Below are 12,191 nucleotides of genomic sequence, written 5' to 3' on the forward strand. Positions count from 1 at the left end.
ATGTAGAGAAACTAATATAGTGATTAGGCAGAGTATGCAGAGTTCAGGAACAGAACCTTGATGATAACACTCACATTGTAGTCTCTTAGAATAGCCCAGGAGCTGGAATGAAGTAGGCCCTCAAGGAGCGAGTACCTGGTTCCAGGGAAAGCTCTGAGAGAGAGATGGTAACTCACTGGTGTTGTAGGCAGCGGTGACTTCCTGGCAGAAGATATATTCAGTAGCAGATCCGGGAACGTGGGCCCTCGAGGAGCGAGTACTGGTTCCAGACTGCGATCTAAAAAGTAAAAGAGAGAGCAAGGTCCCTGAGGAGTGAGTACCCCTGGTAAAGTCCGAGGAGGCAGAGTAGCAAGGTATACAGAGAGCAAATCCCATCCGCAGTGATACCTGGAGGCAGCTAGGTAGGAAACCCTTTGCTAACTCGATTAGTTAGTGAAATGAAAGACCTTTAAATATCGAAGATGATGACGTCATCTCAGGGGGATGCCCCTGAGGTTCGCGCCACTGCTGGTACTTGAGATGGCGCCGCGCCACGCGCGTGTCCTTATGCCTCAGGAGAACATGGCAGAAGGCAGCGTCTAGCCGGTCCGGGAACGCCGGAGGAGGTCGGCAAGATGATGCCGCAGCAGCCAAACTTCCATCAACCCAGGAGGGAGTCGCCAAAGAGGTAAGGGGGGACGGAGTGGAGACGTCGAGCAGCGACGGTCACAACTCCCGGTGAATCCCAATGTGCAAATACACCTCCTTTATATCCAGGGAAGCCAAAAACGTCCTGCTTTGCACCGCTGCTATGACAGACCTGAGATTCTCCATCCTGAAATGGGGAACTTTGAGGGCCACGTTCACCTTTTTCAGGTCTAGGATCAGACGAAATGTCCCTTCCTTATTCGAAACCACAAAATAAATGGAATACCTTCCTATCCCCCTCGCCTCCTGGGGGACAGGCACGATGGCCTCCAGCATTCGTAGCCTTTGGATGGTCTGTTGAATGAAAAGTTTCTTGGCTGGTGAAGCACGGGGAGATAACCATTAACAGGCTTCTTAGTGGCCGAGCAAATTCTAAAGTGTAGCCTTGTTCAATCACGCTTAGAACCCATTGGTTTGACGTGATCTTGACCCACTTCTCACTAAAAAAAAAAAAAAGAAAGAAAGAAAGAAAGAAAAAGAAAAAAAAAAGTCAACCAACCCCCCCCCCCCCCCCAATAGCTGGGGTTGAGGAGTGGGTCGGCCTCGTTTTATTGTGCGGATTTGGCTCTGCTAGGCCCTTGGCCAGAGCAGTCTCGGTTCGCTCTGCGTTCACAAAAGGACTGGGACCAGGACTAAAACCTCCTCAAGGTCTACCTCTGGCCTGCGCCCGGAGCCCTGCTCTGACGGAAACATCTTTGGCCTTGAAAGCGAGAGTGAACCGGCAGAAAACCTTTTAGCCCTTTAGGTTTGTCTTCTGGTAGCTTGTGCACCTTATTATCTCCGAGCTGCTTTATCAACTGCTCCAAGTCCTCTCCAAAAAGGAGCATGCCCTTAAAAGAGAGCGCCCCAAGCTGTAATTTCGACAAAATGTCCGTCAACCAGTTTTGCAACCACAAGAGTCTCCTAGCTGATACTACAGAGACCATTGTCCTAGAAGAGGTGTGAATAAGATCATATAAAGCATCAGCTCCGTAAGCTACCGCTGTTTCTAAGTGCTCCGCCTGCTCGGATTCCTGTAACTGCTGCACCCATCTCAGGCTTACCCGAAGCATAAAACTACTGCTCACTGCAGCATGGTTGACCTCTAACCTCATGGATCCTTATAGCCCCTGGCATCTCCAACAACCTGGGTACCTTTTTAGGGAGATGCTCTGGGGCCCTTCGTCTGAAGGAGCAACTCTGCTTGGCCTGACTGGCCAGATATGCTTTGAACAATAAAAGAATAAAATCTGGAGAAAATTGAGAAGGACCACACAAATCCCCCTCCAAGGGATCGGGATCCCTTCCTGACTGCCCTGCCCCAGGCATCCTCGGGGCTAGAATCCGCTGGCGACAGTGCTGGCAGGAGATCCCTGCTGCTCTCTCCTCTGCAACCGCGAAAGTTTTCAATATGGTCGCTGTTCCCGCACTTATTGTGAATAGGTCAGCCGCTTCCTCCACAGCAGCCAGCGACCTGCCAGGACCATGCTGCTTAGATGACACTGCTACAGATCCCCGCAAAGAGCCCTCCCCACCAGAGAGGTAGCGGGAGCATTGGCCGCCTGTGGAGAGCCACGAGCTCTGCTCCCCGCACACAGAGCAGCAGCTTGCACGCAGCATGGACAAGTGTACCTAACCGCGCGGCAGACGCCGAAGACAGCGAATGGGATTGGGAGCCATGGGACCGAATCACCCTGAGTGCCCTGCCTTCGCCTTCCCCCAACAACGGAGCAATTGCTGCAAGGAGAAGGAGAAGTCCATTAATGGCTATTAATCAATTTTACTTAGGGAATAGCCACTGCTATTAATTGCATCAGTAGCATGGGATCTTCTTAGTGTTTGGGTAATTGCCAGGTTCTTGTGGCCTGGTTTGGCCTCTATTGGAAACAGGATGCTGGGCTTGATGGACCCTAGGTCTGACCCAGCATGGCAATTTCTTATGTTCTTATGTTCTTAAAAAAAAAAAAAATCAAGCAACGCTTCTTTTCTTACTTTTTTTGTTGTTGTTGTTGTTGAAACTTTACTAACAAGAAAGAAAAAGAAAAAGGTTTACTTCCCTGAAGGGTGGCAGAGGCTTCCCACGATCCTCGCTGAGGGGGAGGGAGCTGGACCACTGACTGTCACCCCCGGCATATCCAAAAGAGCAAAATTGGGGTCCCCAACCACTGCTCTTCCTTAACCTGCTACCAGGAAGGATGGTCCCACCAGGACCTGCCAACCTCCTGTGAGGAAAGCCTAAACAAAGTCCACAATAACCTAAGTCCCTAGTACTTCTTTCCTTTTTTTTTTTTTTTTTAAACTAGGATACAGAACCACAGGTTTTGCACCACCTCCATCTGCTGGAGACAGAGAAATACTGAGGAAATGCAGATGTCACACCAGTTTAAGAGGAGGTGCCTGTGAAACTTTCTCTGTCTCCATCTGCTGGAAGGGAGGCAAAACCCAAGAGTCTGGACTGATCTGGGCTCATAAAGGGAATGCTATTTTATCTCCTGCCTTAAAGTTTAACTGATATGTCCATGCCTCCTCATTTTCCTTGTACTTTTGTTGTTTTATTTTATATGCCACCTTATATGGTGCTCCTCCCCTTTTTTAATCTTCCCTCTCATTTCTGAACAGAGTTTAGCCTGGTATGGAATATCTTCAGCATAAGTCCTCTCAAACAGCAACATTTTACATTTTTATTTTTTACTTTTTTTTTATCTCTGATTATGTGGCAGACATGAATTGTAGTGCTGATTTTAGAACACTAGGCTTATGCTGAAATGCATCTCAGCTCATCTACACTGCTAAAACAAGGAAGAGTGAGGCAGCCTCCAGATTCAGGGGAAGCTTAGCAGAGGCTCTTGCTGCCGCTTCATTGCCAAGGTCCTCCCTAACAGCTTCTGACTGGCTATTACCATCAAGAGAGGAAATACCACGTTCTTTCTTTGTGTTGTTGCCTTGGTCTATAATGTTCCCCAACCACCTGCACCCATTAATACTTGACCATTGAGGTAAACAGAATTTACAACTTCGTGGATCTTTTTTAGTGTGGTAGCGTAACAGAATTTCTCAATTACAAATTCAAACATAAATCCACTTATTTCATGCTTTAAATCTTAATCAAATGAGAATATGTAGCAGTTTATCTTCAAGGAAAGAAAAAAAATGATTTAGGATTAAAAAAAAAATACTGTGCTATATATAAATCAACTACATTCCAACAACAGAATGCATTTGTTTGTGGTCTATAAAATAGGTTCCTTCCTTAATGACTTGTATTTAAATATTTTGCATATACAAAGGATATAGTCCAACATTTCTTACCCACAAAAAAAAAAAAATAAATCCTTACCTACAGTGTACCAGCTTGCATCTGTCAATTTGTTAATAACAGCTTCCTGACAAGTTCCATCTGGACTCTTTACCTCTACCACAGCTCCCACCTAGAAAAAAAAGCCACAGCAAAATGAGAACCCATGAAGCCTGAACTGACATGTAAAAGCTAAGTTACAAGCTAAATATGATGAACAAATGGTTCTAACTGTACCAAGCAAGCGGCTCTCAGTTCACGTCTATTCTAGGAACTGTTTAGGGCTAGTGACCCTAGAAAACTGATGTTCCAATCGATGCCCTTTCTGGGCCCTTCAGTTCAATGTTTTTGGTAACCAAAGTAGGATCTGAATGCCCCTAATATGTTCTTGTACGCAGGCCTGCAATTTGTGTCCTGTTTGTCTCTGTATATTTTAAATAATACAAGCAGATCAAACAAAGAAAGAAAAGAGACTTGCAGCTGATAAACTCCCTCATCTGATATTCCACAACAGCATTCAATATTGCACTGCCAAAAAAAAACCAAAACACAAGGCAATGCTCCTATCAGTCCTTGATGAGAACATACAGAAACTTATCTGACAAAGCCAAAAAGATCTATTTCACTCAAAAGTTTCAGCCTTTATTTAATCAATCACGGGAGCTGTTTGCTGTTGTGAAAGGTTTACTGGAGAATATTTCGAGCAAACCCCCTAGATATGAAATAGTCTGTGAAGAAATGGCCAACTGCTTTACTTCTAAAATTGTAACTCCTTATGAACCCTTTAATATCACCTTGAAGGGTCAGAAGTTCTAGCCAATGCTAATTTTGTGGCCTGGAACAATTTTCAATTGATTTTGAAGACTAAGGTGTATAAATTACTCTCTCAGCTGAAGTGGGCGCACTATGCAGTTGATCCCTGTTCAACTTGGATGATGCAAGCCTTTAAAGACACTCTAGAAACATAGAAACATAGAAATGACGGCAGAAGAAGACCAAATGGCCCATCCAGTCTGCCCAGCAAGCTTCACACACATTTTCTCTCATACTTATCTGTTTCTCCTAGCTCTTGGTTCTATTTCCCTTCCACCCCCACCCTTAATGTAGAGAGCAGTAATGGAGCTGCATCCAAGTGAAACATCTAGCCCGATCCGTCAGGGGCAGTAGCCGCCGCAACAAGCAAGCTGCACCCATGCTCATTTGTTTTACCCAGACTATGTTATTAGCCCTTATTGGTTGTTTTTCTTCTCCCCTGCCGTTGAAGCAGGGAGCTATGCTGGATATGCGTGACGTATAAGTCTTCTCCCATGCCGCTGAAGCAGAGAGCCATGCTGGATGTGCATCGAAAGTGAAGTATCAGGCACATTTGGTTTGGGGTAGTAACCGCCGTAACAAGCCAGCTACTCCCCGCTTTGTGAGTGCGAACCCTCTTTTCTTCTCCCCTGCCGTTGAAGCAGAGAGCTCTGCTGGATGTGTGAAGTATCAGTTTTTCTTCTTCCCTGCTGTTGAATCAGAGAACTTTGCTGTATATGCATTGAAAGTGAAGTATCAGGCTTATTTGATTTGGGGTAGTAACCGCCGTAACAAGCCAGCTACTCCCCTCTTTGTGAGTGTGAATCCTTTTTTCCACATTTCCTCTTGCTGTTGAAGCTTAGAGCGATGTTGGAGTCACCGTAAGCCTGTGTATGTTTATTTAATAAGGGTATTGACTCCAGGCAGTAGTCATCATTCTGGCGAGTCACCCACTCTTCATTGGCAGCCTCTTGACTTTATGGATCCACAGTGTTTATCCCACGCCCCTTTGAAGTCCTTCACAGTTCTGGTCTTCACCACATCCTCCGGAAGGGCATTCCAGGCATCCACCACCCTCTCCGTGAAGAAATACAAACAAAGGTTTTGCTACAAAAGGTTTTGACCAGCATCGTCAATGCCTTCCCTAAAAAGGGAAATCGTTTCCACCGTGCTAACCCAGCCTTCCAACCATCTCTGAATCCCTGCAATTTGGAAAATTTTCATCCCATTTCTCACACTTGGGGAAACAGATCAAGAAGGTTCAGTCAACTTCAGTCCATCCTAGAACAAGGGTCTCAAACTCTTTTCCTCGAGGGCGACAAACCAGTTTCAGGATATTTTTAATGAATATGCATGACTTCGATTTGCATACAACTGAGGCAGTGTCGTACAAATATAAATCTTGCATATTCATTGGGGCTATCCTGAAAATTTGATTGGCTACAAGCGGTATCAGAATTTGCACTCTTTTAATCATTCATTTGCTGGTTCAAAATATCTATACATTCCACAATATAAAAAAAATAATAATTTAAATTTGTCACCAAAATAGTGCTTTTCCCAACACAAAATCTATACTAAAAATTTTTTAAAAACAATGAGAAACTTCAGTTCATGAATGTCCTGTGGTTACTCTGTAAACTTGAACCATCTCATACTGTCATCCGATATAGGCCCAGGTTTCGGCGGGAACGACCACTTGCTTCAGGTGTTAACTGATTTCAAAACATCCAGTTCTTCATCCCGTCCTCATCATCATGGCCTAACACACTTTCCATTATATGCCTATACATCAAAACAATTAACACCTGGCTTTCGTATAACTGTCTCAAATTCAATACATCAAAAACTGAAATTCTCCACCTATCCACTATTCCTCAATCTGCCTGCGGCCTCCCAACTCACCTCAACCTATATGGTTTATCAATTCCTATAGTGTCCAAGGCACAAAATCTAGGAGTTATATTAGACTCCAGCTTATCTATGTTTCATCTCATCTCTATAATAGTGAAAAACTCCTTTTTCAAACTTTATTTATTCTTTATTTTTTTCCAGACAACTTTTGCACAATATTACAATCCCTAATTTTCAGTAGACTTGATTATTGAAATGTGCTTCTAATTGGGTGACATGACAACGCCGTCCGCCGTCTACAATTAGTCCAAAACTCTGCAACCCGCATTATGACAGGCACCTCTTGAAGAGATCACATATCTCCAATCCTATATTCCTTACACTGGTAACCAATTCATTATAGAATAAAAGAGCAAGTTTGCTTACCGTAAACGGTGTTTTCTGTAGATAGCAGATGAATTAGCCATGCTGTATGGGTACGTCCTCCGTGCCCCTAGGTGGCGGAGCTCTCAAAGTCTATTAAAGACTTTTAGCTAGGTACTCCCTCCCTCCTGTATCCTGACAGGATTACCTCAGGCTCCTCAGTCAGTATCAAAGCAAGGTAGGCAGGCAGGTCAGCATGGCTAATTCATCTGCTATCTACGGAAAACACAGTTTACGGTAAGCAAATTTGCTCTTTTCACGTAGATAAGCAGCTGAATTAGCCATGCTGTATGGAAGTCCCCAGCTGACGTATGGAGCAGAGGTGCGCGTTATTTCTGTGTAGTGAAATTTTTTTTTTTTTTTTTTTTTTGCTCAATACGATAACAGAGGTGGACAGTTCCTAAGAAGGTTGTATTTGTTTGTTAATTGTTCCCTTCTGTAGGATAGTTCGTTCCAAAGGGGAATCATCTGCTGTCTGTCTGTAGAAACAGCGGTAGGATGTGAAAGTGGAGCGATGACCATGTCATTGGTGCATCGATGTCCATGGAGACACTTGATGGGGAAGCAGTAGAGGCTGCTATTGCCCACACGCAATGTATCCAAAGGGCTGCAAACCGTGTGTGACGTTATATTAAGGGTGAACTGCATGGAGTTGGATATCCCTGAGGATAGAGTTCTTTGTCACTGGACACCACTGCGCCTTTAGAGAGAGCGAAAGAAACAGGTGTGAAGGTCAATTGGGTGATAGAGTGCGCCTTTTTGTGGTATGCTAGTGCACGGTTGTAATGCAAGGTGTGTGACTTTACACATTGGCATTTGCATAAGGCCTTGGATGAAACGGTGGTAAGGTTGACAGTCTGGCAAAGTGGAAAAAACTGGAAATAAGCTTTGGCAGATTTCCTAGTGAGTGTGCAAGGTCACCTTGTCGTGGTGAAACTGAAGATAAGGAGGGTGGTGAACCAATGTTTGGACGTTATTTATTCTCCTTACAGAATTAAAAGCAAACCAAGAAAAAAGACACCTTCTATGGGAGGTAGTGAAGGTGACAAGTATTCAAAGGTGTGCAGGCAAAAGAATCGGCCTGTTGAGATATATATTAATGTCCACTGTGGCGTATGCCAAAAGTGGACATAGGTGCAATAGTCCTGGTAGGAATTTGGATAGTAAGGAAGGACATGAATTAGGCTGTCCATTTAGATGAATGTGAGAATATGTTGTAGCGCTTAAATGAACTGGTAGTGATGACGCAGCAAGGTCCTTGCTGTAAGCCAATGAAGATAGGAGACAAGCCATTCCAGCAGCAAGGAAACATGTCGAGACCCACTGATATACACTAGTAAGTGTAGCGTAAGCACTTTGTCTGGAAATTGAGGCTGGTTGGCAGCAACTTTGATGAAACGTATGGGTCCGGAATGCAGAAGAAATGTGGAAGCGCTGGTAAGCGATTCATCTGAATTGCCCTCCATGAGGAGTGAAGAGGTGTGAAGAGGAGGTGGTAACGGTCCTTTGTTCTGGGGAAGAAGCCGTGGCTGTCTGCCCAGGAACTGGGTTGTGGATTCATAGGTATAGTAGGGAACTATACCTTGGTTGTCGTGATCATATGGGCAGGATCAGGTATAGAGCCCCTTGGTCTTGTATGCATCTCTGGCGTTTGCGAGAGATGAGCTGTATTTGGAGGGAACGCCTAGAGTAGTATTCGTGCCCATCGATGAGAAAAGGGTTTGGAGCGAGTCTAACGGGCTTGGATAAACCAAGCAAATGTCATCTACTATCCCATTGTTCTCTTATTGCAAAGAGATCGACCATAGGGAGAGCACAAACTAAGAAAGTCCTTGAGTCACTCTTGGAGTCAGGAGTCATTCGTTGGGGCAAAAAAATTTCACTGAGTTTGGTTACTCTGGAATACAGCATCTCGGTGAAATAAGTCAGCGATGGAACTCTGGGAGGCTCATCCCAGAATCAGAATGCGTCGTAGCAGAGGTTCTATGAACCTGACTTCCGTGTCTGGTGTATAGAGAACATTCAGGCCGATACAGTACAGTGCGATCCGGTGGAGCGCACTATTAACCCGCGTTTGGACGCGCTAGCTTTACCCCTTATTCAGTAAGGGGTAACAGCGCATCGAAAACGTGCGTCCAACCTCCCTGAAACTAATAGTGCCCGCAACATGCAAATGCATGTTGATGGCCCTATTAGTTATTCCCGCGCGATTCAGTAAGTAAAATGTGCAAACAAGCGCACATTTTACTTTCAGAAATTAGCGCCTATCCTAGCGTCGTTTTGCTCAGCAGACCGGTGAGTACATCACCGGCTGCGAGCACATCCCTCCCCCCACCCCCCGTCTCCACTCGGAGCCAGGCCATGGAAAATGGGAGGTTACTGAGGAGACTCGAATAAAGTAGGTATCAGCTGGAAGGAGGGGGGAGGGGGATGCCCTGAGATGTCAACACATACTCAGCAGGGCAGTTCCTGAAGAAATTTTTTATATTTTTTTTTTTTTTTTTTAAATCTTCTGTCTTCTTTGTTGTTTTGACATCCATGGATATCGATGAATTCTTTAAGTTTTCTGTTTGTTATTTTATTTTATTTATTTTATTTTTTCTGAGAACTAGAGAGCTCTGCGCAATCTGTTGCACGGAAAATTTCAGACTGAGGAGCCTGAGGTAATCCTGTCAGGATACAAGAGGGAGGGAGTACCTAGCTAAAAGTCTTTAATAGTGGCACGGAGGACGTACCCATACAGCATGGCTAACTCAGCTTATCTACATGAAAATATAAAATCCTCTGTCATACACAATTTGACACATAATGATTCCTCTACATGGTTATGCACCTAACTTCGCATCTATCAACCCAATAGGAATTTACAATCTATGCACAAAAACCTATTGCAAATCCCTATGATTCGCATAACCAGACTCAATATCACCAGAAGGCACGCTTTTTCAGTGGCTAGCCCACTAATATGAAACTCAATTTCTGATGATCAAAGGCAGATATCCTCTCACAAAGAGTTTTAAAAAAAATCTCAAAACTTTCCTATTCTAGACTGTACTTAAAACTGTTCTTGACTCATAAGTTCACTATTTAAACACCCCTTTGGCACTTAAATAAGCACCAACCCTAATTGTATTAACATCTTTTTATTGATTAAGAACATAAGAACATGCCATACTGCGTCAGACCAAGGGTCCATCAAGCCCAGCATCCTGTTTCCAACAGTGCCAATCCAGGCCATAAGAACCTGGCAAGTACCCAAAAACTAAGTCTATTTCATGTTACCGTTGCTAGTAATAGCAGTGGCTATTTTCTAAGTCAACTTAATTAATAGCAGGTAATGGACTTCTCCTCCAAGAACTTATCCAATCCTTTTTTTTAATCACAGCTATACTAACTGCACTCACCACATCCTCTGGCAACAAATTCCAGAGTTTAATTGTGCATTGATTAAAAAAGAACTTTCTCCGATTAGTTTTAAATGTGCCACAAGCTAACTTCATGGAGTGCTCCCTAGTCTTTCTATTATCTCAAAGACTAAATAACCAATTCACATCTACCCATTCTAGACCTCTCATGATTTTAAACCCCTCTATCATATCCCCCCTCAGCCATCTCTTCTCCAAGCTGAAAAGTCCTAACCTCTTTAGTCTTTCCTCATAGGGGAGCTGTTCCATTCCCCTTATCATTTTGGTCACCCTTCTCTGTACCTTCTCCATCGCAATTATATTTTTTTTGAAATGCGGCGACCAGAATTGTACACAGTATTTAAGGTGCGGTCTCACCATGGAGCGATACAGAGGCATTATGACATTTTCCGTTTTATTCACCATTCCCTTCCTAATAATTCCCAATATTCTGTTTGCTTTTTTGACTGCCGCAGTGTTTGTACATGTCTTATTTTATTGTTTACCACTTGATTTTTATCCTCCCTGTCTTTTATGTTATTTTAATTATGGGGTAGATTTTATAATTCGCGCGCACCCACATGGACGTGCTGATTTTCTAACATGAGCACGCATGTTATAAAATCCGTGGACTGCTTGTACATGCACGCCAGATTTTATAAACCACGCGCGTATGAGTGGGCGGCGAGTGCAAGGGGAGGGAACTTTTGCAATTTCCCAGTTCCCTCCCAGTCCACTCCAATTAAGGAGTGGATTGGGAGGGATCTTCCCTACCCCCTTACCTATTCTCCCTCCCTCTTCCCCTCTCCTCCCCACCCCCTGAACCTTACCTTTTTTTTTGTCCATTGGGAAAATTTACCATTTAGCCCTACTCTCTATTTTCTATCTTTTAATCTTGCAATCCACAATAGGACAAGTCCTCTTTATTTTGATAATAACATAGTAAATGATGGTAAAGAGATATTAGAAATCACAGTACTGCATACTTAATGTGCCCTTATTGTATTGTAAGTCTGTACCATATATTAAGTGTGTTATCTGCCAACAGCTAGGTTTTAGGATTTACAGAATAAAAGACCTCATAAAATAAATAAAATAGAATTATCACTTGCCTGTCTTCTTCCACACCCCTCCTCTTACCACATCTCTGTCTTGCTCTTGTTCCTGAATGCATCACTAACTTCCACTAGAAAGGGGTGGAGCAAAGGAAGGGATTCCCTAGCCATGACAGCAGACCCTCTACTACGATTTTAAAGAATGTTTCTTGGAGTGCACGCCAAGACTGAATGAGCCTATTATTTATGATCACTGCTGCTGAAACGATAGATATTATGTATGATGTACATAAAGCCTCCTACAGTTTCTTGCCAATATTCAGCAACGAGTTAAAAAGGTGACAGCAACATGCCTCTGATGCAGTAATCAAAACTTGATATCAAGTCGCGTACAAAGGGAAGGAATTCCTTTTGAACTTTTAAATACAAAATGAAAAAAATTTCTAAAAATGGAACATTTAGTGTATTATTCATAAAATGAAAATTCACTATGGAGAAAGAAGACAATATGATTATGCATGACCAGCAGAACTAAAGGCATATCCGATCCCTGGTAGCCTTGCACGGGTGTTATGATAATATAAAAATTGTGGAGTGAGACTAAGTATTTATATTAAGTACTGCTGAGTTAATGCATAGTGTTCCATATAATAGAAAAGTGCAGTACTGTATATATCAAACGCTACAAGCAGGCTACATTTA

The 12,191-nt window shown here is 43.4% G+C and overlaps 1 protein-coding gene across 5 annotated transcripts in view; it reads right to left on the bottom strand.

Annotated features, from left to right (window-relative positions):
• ARID4B (AT-rich interaction domain 4B) overlaps window positions 1-12,191 on the bottom strand; it is a 486,307-nt gene that overhangs the window by 363,224 nt on the left and 110,892 nt on the right. For all 5 annotated transcript variants that reach the window (XM_029593836.1, XM_029593835.1, XM_029593838.1 and 2 more), the window contains exon 5: window positions 4,004-4,094. In XM_029593836.1, coding sequence (XP_029449696.1) covers window positions 4,004-4,094 — 91 coding nt within the window. The remainder of the gene's footprint in view (window positions 1-4,003; window positions 4,095-12,191) is intronic.

The sequence above is a fragment of the Rhinatrema bivittatum genome, chromosome 3 (assembly GCF_901001135.1).
Source record: "Rhinatrema bivittatum chromosome 3, aRhiBiv1.1, whole genome shotgun sequence".
Lineage (NCBI taxonomy): Eukaryota > Metazoa > Chordata > Amphibia > Gymnophiona > Rhinatrematidae > Rhinatrema > Rhinatrema bivittatum.